At 38.2% G+C, this 12,208-nt stretch overlaps 1 protein-coding gene across 1 annotated transcript in view; it reads right to left on the bottom strand.

Moving 5' to 3' along the window:
* Positions 1–12,208, bottom strand: part of LOC138179449 (GTP-binding protein RAD) — an 83,205-nt gene that overhangs the window by 63,873 nt on the left and 7,124 nt on the right. The window contains exon 2 of the mRNA XM_069112258.1: positions 163–375. Coding sequence (XP_068968359.1) covers positions 163–375 — 213 coding nt within the window. The remainder of the gene's footprint in view (positions 1–162; positions 376–12,208) is intronic.

The raw sequence follows: 12,208 nt of genomic DNA, 5'->3' as shown, positions 1-12,208 counted from the left end.
CAAAATTTCTCAGCGCCAATGAAGTTGAAGAGAAGCCAGATTTCCGGAATTTGGGTGTAAAAAACGTCAAGTTGGCAATCCCGATCCCCAACTTTCTAACCAGGAAAACTTTTCTGCCGACAAGTAACGTAGCCAAAGGAACTTATCCCTTCAGACGCTTACCTGTGCAAGTCAGGAGTCGGCCTGGCTACCGCTATGCTAGAGCTACGACGTCTCGATGGAGTCGGCGACTTTGGACCATCGACGCTCGAGTGTCCTTGGGATCCTGTGAAAGAGGTGCGATGCAGACGAACCTCCACCTCGCTGCTTCTCCTCTGAAACGCTCTTTTGCTCCATCGTCTGCTCTTCGAGTCGGAGTTCGAGGCCTCCTGTTTTCTGAAAGGACCACTTTCAGTTAGCGCGAAACGTAATTCAATTGGCCTGCTATTTTCGTAGCGCGCGCGCCAAACTCGTTTCTACCAGGCCTGGCCCAAGCGATCGTAGACGTCGTTTTTCACTTGTGCGAAATCGAGATAATCTTAGCGGTCAGATTCATCATCGAGATTAGTCGTTTCGTGGTGGCAAGACGTTCGAACATTGCGACGGAAAACGGGCAGAAACCTTCGGTGTTTCTCGATGCAACTTCAGACGGTGTTGCGTTCTGTTGATAACATTCAAAGTTAGGTGACACGATTAAAATTAGCGGTGAAGTTTGCCCGCTGTATTCCTAAAGTTCGTGGTAACGTTGTTTCCTGGGTAATATTATTTTCTTTGCTTGCGATTAATATTAAAGTTTGTTATTTATCGTTGTCAGAGCTTGACAGTGAGCAAGGATAAAGGAGCGTCGAGTCCTTGTTTCGTCGCTTCTAACGTCGCGTTCAATTGTCCAGGAATCTTGTAGTCAAATATTGGCAAAGTGTAAATGCTTCCTCTTGGCGTAACCGCAACTTTTGTCATTCCTAGCACGCTCTGCACGATATATTCCCGATATGTATCCGTAGTTTGTGTTGTCAAATTGATTTTTCGAGAAACGCGCCTACATGTAGACACATAAACGTACATCTAAATGTATTTGACAAATGTCCAGCATTTTTATTTAACACGAAAGAGCGAATTATTCTCGCCAGACTGAGGATTGGACACAACCAAAAAAAAAAGAAAAAATAAATAAATAAATAAATAGAAAAGGGAAGAAGATCTTCCTCATTTTCTCAAACGTATTAACTTGTATCAGCGATTATGATATTGTAAGCTACCTTGTTAGCTCTAAGTACACTGTATGATATTAATGTAAGTTTAGGTTAATCGTACTGCATTGTACTGCATACGATATATGTTCAAAACGTATAAATACTATCATTTGAGATTGTAACTTGCCTTGCTGTATTTTACGTTTCAAAATGGTAGAACCTTAAATAAAACGAATGATAATAAAATTGATGTTTTCGAATAGGATAATGTGATAATTAGAAGCAAATCACTGACTCGGACAAGCTCCACACTCAGTGGCGCACAAAAGTACTCGAACGTTTCTATTGGCCTGGCAACTAAGTGATTGCGGATTTTGTCATTACCACCTAATCATTTTCCTGTAGGACCATAGAGTGACGTTAGACTCCGAAAATTTAGTTGGAAATATTAATTATCTCAAGCATTTATTTGCTTCTAAACTTCGACAAAATTTTTGATACGGTTTATTAACTGCGGTACTTGTTTTATGGCGATATTTATTTCAGAATAACCCGTAACCTTTGACAGCAGTTTATTAATTAATAAACTACGACATTTTTACAGTGTAGGCGTAATGTTCAGTTACTACCTATGCGTACTCATACATTTTGTAATTCCACAATACTTTTTATTGTACGTTTATCTTTACACGTTTATCTCCGTGACATAAATGTTAACTTGTTAAATTTAGATAAAATTTAGTTTCAAAGGAGTATTTTAAATACTCGAACGATTACGAATATTTAGATAGAAATTACCTATTCGACATCGTTTATTCGGATACTGTAGCGTGTTACTCGGAAATTTGTCGTTTCATTCGAGACTACATTTTCAGATTATGAGGAACATGTGACGCGAATATTTAATCGTTAAATATGGATAAAATTTCCACGTCTAAAAATCGAACCTCGATTCAGAAGAGAAGAAAAAATATTGAAATATTTCATTAATAATCTAAGTTTTAAATTGTCTCCTTTTTCAATTTTCTAAATAAACTTGTTCCTTTTATCGTACATATTTATTAATAAGAAAATACAATTTCTAAATATATTTTTTACGAAAATATCACGCGTTAAAATTTCTGATCGAATTTTACGAAAATAGGTGTATTTATTGTGCATCTCGTTTAATTAATTCATTGAAATATGCCTGACTCGAGTGGAGTCTGCGACTGGTTAAGTCCGGTTTACTCCTCCGGAATGTCGATAATGACTCCTGACCGAGTTAGCCAATTAAATTAGCGGTTGGCGGTGTCAGGCACGATAACTTCATTCTATTTCGCTCGTATCTTGAAGATTTATCGGCCGCGTATCAGCCATAAAATCGCTTTACATCGCAAACCCGAATCTGAGAGTCTTCCGCTGAAAATGGCTTCCATTCCGCGTGAATGGTCGATTTGCGCCCGTACTTACTATACTAAGTGTCCGCACACTTATATGAATTCCAAGATAGAAGATATATATATACAGGGTGTTCGTTTGAAAATTTCACCTTCGATGTCAAAAAGTACGCGTTAGGTTGGAAGCTTGCAAGAGGTGAAAAACGTGGAGCGTATTTAGATTTCCATCTGGAAATCGCGATACTTTCGTTCCGAATATCTTCTTCCTAGAACGCGTGTCTTTCCAGAAAATTCATCGTGAAGTTTTCTAACGAACACCCTGTACGTATAGGTGGGACATAGGGAAATGTGATTTTACGATAAAGTCGTAATGTTCGATACGGGATCCATTTCTGAACCACTGCAACTACCTCGTTTAGCATTCGCAATTTCGCGCCAAACGATCCTGCGGACGCAAAATGTTCGCGATAACGTTCGCAGATATTTCGGACTTGGTACGGTCTGCTTTACGAATGTTTTATTCGAATCAAACAGCGTTTATGAAGGAATTCGAAGCAAGTTCATTTTCGCAAGCATATAGCGAAGCGACGAGTTTTACCATCGTATCAAGTATTATACGCAATGCAAATGTGTTAACGAGGATGACGTGGAAAGGGAAAAATTAGACTTTGTGCGTTATGGGATACATGGAATCTTTTGAATAAAAAATGGTTCCTTCGTTTGATATTTCATGGCTGACGTGGCGATGTACCCTAGATTGAACTTTGGTACAAATTTGTAACCGATCGAACGATGAATATTATCGGTAAAACTGATCTTAAAGTTGAGTACATTTTGTAGCGGAACATTCGACAAAATTAATTTCTCTATTAGCCGTAATAAATGATAAAAATAACGAGTAACAAAACTTGTCGCCTTTGACGATGAAATTTCACAACTGACATTACGTCCAATATTCATCGATATTTTTCTGTAACACTGCAAGTACGTAATACGAAAGTCGCATAGAGCGAAGATCACACTTTCAGCCAGATCCAGGCTAACGCGATAATACGTTTAACATCAATCATCATTATCTTACTTATACGCGAGGCAACGTGATTACGTTCAAATTATATCGTATACATATATTCAATGGGATTATATCGCGCGGCACAATTTTCATCCGAGTAAATATAAAATGAAATTACTCTCGAAGCAGAAAGAAAGAGGAAAACAATTCGAATAAGCAACGATGGTATTCGGCTATTTTTATAAGACGCTTAATGCGAAGCATCCTGTAATCCTGCGAGTTTCTGTTCTAATTAAATCAGCATTTCCAGCGGCCGATTCAATGTTCCAAGAGTGATGGGAATGGCTGACGAGTAATCAGTCTGTAATTTGAAAGTTCACGGTAGAGCGCGATCCAAAGTCTGACAGAACGGCGCAGATTTGCGGGATCAGACCTTTGATTTCCGCTTCGCTCTACGAAATATGAACATCGAACGGAAAAGCGATACGTGATATCCCCGTAATTCGCGTACGTAGCAGCGCAGACGATTATCTGAGTTGGAGAGGAAAAGAAATTTTCTATGACAATTGTTTGCCAGCGTGTGATACGCCGAACGCTAATGGTAATTCGCACGACCTACATTCTACGTTCCATGATCTTCGAATAACGCTCGTTAAAATTGATAAAACTTAAACTCTCGTAGGATCGGCTCGCGTCCGTCAAATCATTCCTGGCGATAAGTAATCAACTGTGATTTTGAATTTGTACGAGTGGAAGGACGACAATTTTGGCTACTAAAATTACGTTGCTCGTAATCCAGCACCTGCTGCGAATCTGGCCGAAGGGAAACCGGGTCGAGGAGCTCGATAAATAAAGGTACCTATACCTTGGTAAGTTCTCCGACTTTAATTCCGCTTAATTATTCACGCGTATCTGCGAAGAAGGAAGGATTTACAATTCGCTGTGAATTAAGAGGTCGCGAGCACACAGAGAGACAATTGTGTCGAAGACGATTTAAAACGGTTCTATATGCTGGTGAGACAGCGTGGACTCGCTATCGACGACAACATAATCGACCGTTTCGCAAATTATAGCAGGTCGTTAACGAACTGAAACTGTTTGAAACTAGTGGTAGAATTATTGTTTCCTGCGTGAAAGTAATAACAATGATGGTTATCGTTGATTGCTCTTCAATATCGACAATTTTATTGTAATATTTAAAACGTAACGAATTATTGGTCTTTTTACTACCTGTAACGTATTACCGAATTTTAATTAAAAGCGGACAATCAGAGAATCGATTTTCGCCTGGTAATAATTTCATATAATTGCACGTGTGCGAACGATTATGTAATTATTGCCGCGGTATCGAAAGCAATTTCCCCCAAGTTATTTATATGATCGCCGATTAACTGTAAGACCAATTCTACGTTTTAACATTTCGCTTATATCGTTATCACGTTGTAACGTCATTGTAAATCTCTTAATGGAATTTATATATCTCTAATGAAAAGAGATGTCTTCCCTTCTTCACTGCTTAATTGCTTTTGCGATTTAAAATAAAAAAGAAAATGAGAAAAGAAAGAAGCAATACTAATGCGTACTGCAACGATAATTGCAGCGTTTTTATCGTTAAGAATTCCATCGGAAGACCATCGTCGTTTGATTCGTTCGAACGAGCAGGAATAAAATCTAGGTAATAGGTCATCGTTATTGGTTACCCTTTTGATGGACAAGACTTATTAAAACTTCGATGAGATTGGTTTCTTTCGAGACTCGAGGAGACGGCGTAATCAGTGCGTGTAACCGTGCCACGGAACAAAATTAAACTTCTTCTCTGCTAGTCACGTTGCGATCGCCCCTTTTCCGTTCCAACGAACTGTTGATATCTTTTCTCTTTTCACGGAAGCTTTTGCGAGGGCAAAAAGCAATAAAATACATATAATAACAGAATCGTTCGCGATCAACAACAGTATTTCTCTTGGCTGTAGCTCGATCACGATAATACGATGAACAGTGCCATATCACTCGAGAATGACGCAACAATATTCCACGAACGTACACGTAAATGGTAATGTCGTTCTCTAATTACGTCAAACGATGTGATATCTGTCGCTTATCGATAGAAATGATATTTATATGAATTATGAATTGTCTTTCTGACACAGTCTGCCATAGCGTGAGAAAATATTTCGTGTGCTAAACTAAAGAGAAAGCTTCTGAATTTGTTACTATTATTTAAATGACGTTTCTTCGTCAACGTCAAATGAATATGACGTGCTAGTAATGCAATAGTGCACAAGCCTATAATGCGTGAATAATAGAGTATTCCAGGTATATTATAGTACAGTGAATAGCGGTTTGCCGTGCATAGTATACTGGTATCTCGGACGTTTACACCGAGCTGCATTAATTCCTTTCAACCCTCAATTTCATCCGATGGGATTGGATACGAGATAAAACGTACTCACAGTCATTTAGTTTGATAAATGATCCGAGAGAACAGCGTGCATTAGGTAGCTTCCGCGGATGTTCTTCTTTTATTTTCGTTCTTTGGTTTCTCTAACAATATGTAACAACAATGAGAACAATCGGTCGAGCCACGAGAAAGAAGATACTTAAATATCTCGTTTATTTCTTACGATTAGACGGACACACAGAATAAGTTGTTCGTCATGTTCATAAAAATGTGAATTTGCAAAAGCAGGTTTCAGAGTTTCCCGTTTGAACTTTCTGCGAATCACAATTACGTACAAAGTTTTATTCGTATCTATTTTTATCTCACCGTGTACGCAAATCTATTGAAATAAAAGGTAGAAAAATGGAAACAGCGTTTGAGGAATTATAAAACAGATAGAAAAATTCTATTCGTTTCGATTCTGTGATAAAGCTTTTATCGTTTCTATCGTGACAGAATATAACGCGATCGATATACTAATTATACCTTTCTATGTTTCTAAAAACTGTTGCAACTGTTGAGCAAGTAAAAAATAGTTTTTGCACCTACGCACGTGTCGTATGAATCTCCATTAAAAAGTCATGGAATATCGATTAGACGTCTGTACAGTGTTTCTAGTAGGTTCTATGGCGATTGCTAGCAGCTGATTCTATTCGTATTTCGGATTTATTATTATACAACGCAAAGAACTACGATTAAGTATATTTAGGAATAGCATGATTCTAAGAACGAAGCTAATTTTCCAATTATATTTGTTTCCTCGTTAGAGTTAATTATTAGCTCCACCGTCGTTCTCGCTTCTTCTTCGCTTCGTATCTCCTCAGATATCTCCTTCTTTTTCAACTGTTCGTTCATAAAGATCGTGTAACGCGCAAAAGGTGCAAAAATTACATCGGCTAGTAGAACGAAATATTCCATAGCTATGTATATTCTAACAATACCTATTGAAATGTAACGTTCATCTGGGGCTGTACAGACTCGAGGAAGACAGCAGTGTTACGTACGATAACACTGAATTTCAAAAACCAACGAATAAAACTTGGAAATTTGAAGGCGAAATGATGCACAGACTGCTGCTCACACTATGCAAACGTGTATGAAATACCCAAAATGGAGCAACCGTTACGATATTTAATAAAAGCTAATGTAATTCTTCTGCCATATAACTCTATGAGACTCCCTCGGAGTTAAAAAAAAAAAAAGAAAAGAACGAAATAGATCCGAATTTCGGCTTCATCTTTTCATTTACATTCATAGAAATATGAAATTGCATAAAAATCTACGGATAATCGTCCGAACTATCATTCTTGTCGAAACTGTTTAGCGTATAATCTCTTATAATTGCTCTACAAATCTCATATATCGATATAAAATATATTTGAAGTGAATTAACAGCTAAATAAGAGCTAAATAAATAAAACAGCAGAATATTGCAAATGAAAAAAGAAATTTTTTTTTTAAAGAAATTTTTTTTTTTTACGTGGAGGAAAATCTTCATAGACACTTTGCCACTCCATTTTTGACTCGAAACAGAGTGCCGGATTTTTACCGGCTAAAACCCTCCACGGATGGGACAGTTAACAGCATGGAAGAAGTCTGGTCTGTCGCTTGGTTTCGTCTATATAAACAGTGGCTTCGCTCAAACTACCAAACAAACTTTGGAAGGTTAGAATAGGCTCCCATGCCTCCATTGAAACACCTTTTCTTTTTGCCCCTTTCCTCAGCTGTATGGTACTTTCGGAAAAAAACTTAGTAATAATACCAGACATAACATCCAGGATCAGCGAGATTCGAACCCGCGACGCATTGCTATCCAATCGAAGCTCAACGAGCGTAGCTGTCTGCCCCACCGAGGTATTCAATGTCGGCTGTCGAATATAACTACAGATATAACGTATACAGCATAGGCAGTTCAACTTTTTTTACTTTGGTAGACTTTTTACATTCAATTCTCATTGAGAATTATAAGTACATTAGTTCAACTTGAAAAACTGAAATACCGCGAGAAGTATGAACGATAGGAAAAATGTTTCGGAGAAAAATTGTACGATATCGAGGGCGACACTGTATGACCTTGTCTATTCGAGCTTTTGATAATCTTGAAAGACGGTGCAATGATCTTATGAAAATTTGTCAACGCGAATCTCCGTACTTTCTGTCAGGTATTCGATCTACGTGTTGTAATACTTTTCATTATAGAGAGCAGAAAAATGCATCGATCGGCGAGTAAGAGAATATATAGATCTATTTGAAAAAATGGGGATGATTTTAACACTTAGCCAACCGAATAGGGAGATCTCCCCTCTGTGAAGAATATCGCTGCGCGACCGAACCAGGAGATCTCCGTTTTCGATTTTAACAACGCGTTTTCCTTTCTTTTGTTGTTATTATCAGTTATTGTTTACCTGGAATTGTCGCCAATTAATTGCGCCACTTTTTCTACTTTTATAAAGTACAGTATATGATAAAATACACGACTTTAGTTGTGTTAAAATTAATTAAAAAGTTACACTACTAGTTATGACTAAATAAAGTTATAATCGAACGATACCACAGTGTAAAAAAATATTACAATGCATTATGAATTTTTAATTTCACCTTCAAGTCGTCTTACTTATCTTTGGTCGTCTTTAATGTTTTTAATTTTATCTATATTTTTGTATACTTTTAATATATACTTTTAATTTGATGTTTCGTATAAACAATATGTGAAATCGTTGAATAAAATCATTACCGCAAAATATAATTAGACTTCTTTGTTTTTTAAGTAGTGAATATTAATCCTCGATGGACAACGTATAGGTTGGCTTATCCGAACGCGGTGAAAACGTATACCTCGCTGTGGCGCGCGCGGTTGGCTAAGTGTTAACATCGAAACTCGAAACATCGGTAATTTCGAAATGGCCACATATAGCGAAACGTACATCGTTCGAAACCGTTTAATTTTGCTAATGAAATTATTTTCTATCTCGTACCGTTTCGAAGCTGTAGCTTGTTTCAGTTGCACGGGACAACCTGTACATTAAGTGTACCGTAAATTACGTTCGTTTTTCAAGTAAAGGAAACTAATAATTTTGATGAATAATTCTAACACGCAATCCCTGCGTAGTAAGTCACCGCAAATATGACGTTTTCATTAATTACGGAAAACATTAATTACGGAAAACATTAATTACCGTTCTTACAAAATTGTTAGAAAAACTAACGCATTGTGTGAAACGACTAGAAGAATTCTTTAAAAAAGAAAAAAAAAATCAGCTCCAACCTCGCCGTTTTCGAATAAAAATAGCGTGAAATATGTAATAGTGGTAATTTCGCTATCGAAAATGCCATTTATCGCAGTGCCAAGTCACCGTTCTCTTCATTTCTGAATAGTTTGTTAGTGTGCGCGCGCAGGAAGTACAGACACCCAAGAAATTTCTTCCTCCGGGAAGAATCTCGTGTTTTACTTTTCAGGCGTATCGTCGTTATCGTCGCGCTATGAATACCTTAAGAACGTAACGCGTGATCAACGAAATATTTACATATAACGATCGTTATACGTATAGGCGGCACGTAAATAAATATAAAAGTAAAAAAAGAGAGAGAGAAAACGATCGAAGGAAAGAATCCTTGTGGTATCAACGAACCCTTCGAGCCGCTTGAACGATTATTATCAAAGTTCCTCCGTACGACGTTTCGAACACGCACAGACTCGACCAGGCAAATTCGATGTAATCGTCATCCATTCATGTACCTATGTACACGTTGACATGCGATAGGTGTAAATGATTTACGGGAATAGCTTCGGACAGAACACTCCGTAATCAGATCAATCTAATCGGATCAGTCGTCCTACGTGTTCGTAGTTATCTTATCGTTCAACAATCCCGATTTGGTCGCGTGCAAGGCGAATCGTCCTCTTTGAACTCGGTTCCCGGATAATTGCTCGCTAAACCCTGGCTGCTCGTTGACACTTTTAACTTCAACCTTTCGCGATGTATTAATAACGGGCAATTTGCGCGGCTACGTTTAATATTGTTTTTTTACACATCCATTACTAAGCTCTCTCTCATTTTTTTTTTTTTTTTTTTTAAGTACGTTTCAACGTAGCATTCATTGCACACGCAATTATTCATGCTGATATATTCGGACACCCACACTGTGTTCAGGTTTGTTGATTCGTATGAGATTTGCTGGATATTTAAATATCGCGTTGATTGTTCTACGTCTATCGCAGCTTGAACATACGTAAACAATTTCTACGTAAACGTTTGACCCTTCGAATTCGGGGAATTTCGGCAGAAGCAAGATTTTTCGGAAACAATTTATTCGTATCGATATTTGTTAATTTGATATGTAGCGACACTTGGCAACAACGTATATCGCCGAAGCGAAGTGCTTAATGAGTCATCAATATCCCAACGGTCCTTCCACCGAATGTTCGAGACAAAGGCGTGCGTGGCAACGGTGGTGGACGCCAAACAAACGCGTGGATAGTGGGGATACTGAGGGGCGACAAAAAGAAAGGAATCGAATGCGATCGACAGTCGAGTTTGAACCAAGACAGCGATAAAGTCGAGTTGTAACCGGCCAACGAGATCGACTAGCGAAACCGAGAGCGATACGCGACGCGATCAAAAGAAGACATTTGTTAAAAATATATTGTTGACCTAAACATTTAACGCACTACACCCAATATCACCTCAGATATAATTTCGAATCCGCCAATCAGCGTGCAGCTCTAGTACCGGGACTATGGCCGAGTTCGCCCAGCGCATTTGATAGATAAATAACTAAAAGAAATACATAATCGCACAACGAAACCGCGAATAAGCTTTCCCCGGATTTAAAGCTTTAATCGTACGGTAGATCTTTAAACAGTTAGCTTTTCGACGAGTACACTCGTCATGCGTGACAAGTAGTTAGAATTTGCTGTCTAAATTGCAGTTTAGTAATGGCGGTAAGTTGCAACAATGAAATTAAAACATAGTACAGTCATTTCCTTACAAAGTATACTCGTCATCGCTTATTCTTTGCGACACATTTTAGGTACACGCTTTTCAAAGAGATCGCATCAGTTAACTGGTTAACAGAACATCGTCTTATTTTCACGTCACACTAATATTCAGCTTCTATTTTACTGCTATCTAGCAATTCTTAGATACAGTTCCAACTGCCAAATAGATTTATCTTGTACAATTATCTTGCCCAGTTAACGCCAATATTTTTGTAGCGGCATATGCGTCTTAGGACGTTTCGATTCGAAGATGCCTCACGTAGTTGTTTTGCCACAGAGAATTAACACCGTACGACGCACATCATGTAATAAACAAACTCTGGACAAAGCAATTTCGTTGCTGCGTGCAACCGACAACCGGCGACAAGTCCACACCTTCCGGTATCCCCTACCTAACCCCAACCTAACCCCAACCTACCCCCCCCCCCACCAAACAGTATAAATAGAATGTTCTTGTCACGTAAAATTGGTACTTGGATTGTAGTAAGGAGCTTGAGTCGTAACCCAACTACTAGTTTTCCTTTATAAAACTATTATAAATTTTAACACTTACAGAAATGACACTAAACCGGAGAAAAGAGGTAATATGAGTACAGCAACTAGAATAAGAACAAGAACTGCCCGAGCTGGGTGAAGTCTCGGTTTATATACGTTTCGGTTTTAGGATTTTGAGGGGCTAGGTGTAGGTTATGATGTGGAAAAGTGTCCGAAGGTGGGAGGTCGATATCCTATCTCTGATGTAGACAAAGGTGCGTCACAGCTTTGGTGTATGCTATGATGATAAGGTGGTGATGTGTCCAAAGGAGTTCGAAGTTCGGCGGTCGATGTCTTATCACTGATGTAGGTTGAGATGTGATTAATGTCACATTGTCCAGACATAGTCAGTCGCGCGAATCAATATCAGCATCGAGTCATCGAGATCATCAGTCGGGCGAATAAGTATAATAACGAATCAGTCCAGCGAATCAGCATAACAATTAGTATCAGTACCGTAGTATCTTTGCAATCTTATAACAAATATCGATCGAGCAACGCTTGCGATTAACTTTGTATTCTACATTTGAAAATATTCGTAAATATAGTTAACGAAATCAACTCGTCTCGTTATTAATTTAACCAACAACACGTCTCACCGTCCACCACATTTTTATTATACACTGAGAAATTTTGACATTTGACACTGTTAAACGTTATGTTAGATTTAACGTTGTA

This window comes from Bombus flavifrons, chromosome 4 (assembly GCF_040668555.2).
Source record: "Bombus flavifrons isolate JBK064 chromosome 4, iyBomFlav1_principal, whole genome shotgun sequence".
NCBI classification, from domain to species: Eukaryota; Metazoa; Arthropoda; class Insecta; order Hymenoptera; family Apidae; genus Bombus; species Bombus flavifrons.
Note: the sequence above shows the minus strand (reverse complement) of the source record. Positions and strands in the feature narration are given on the sequence as shown.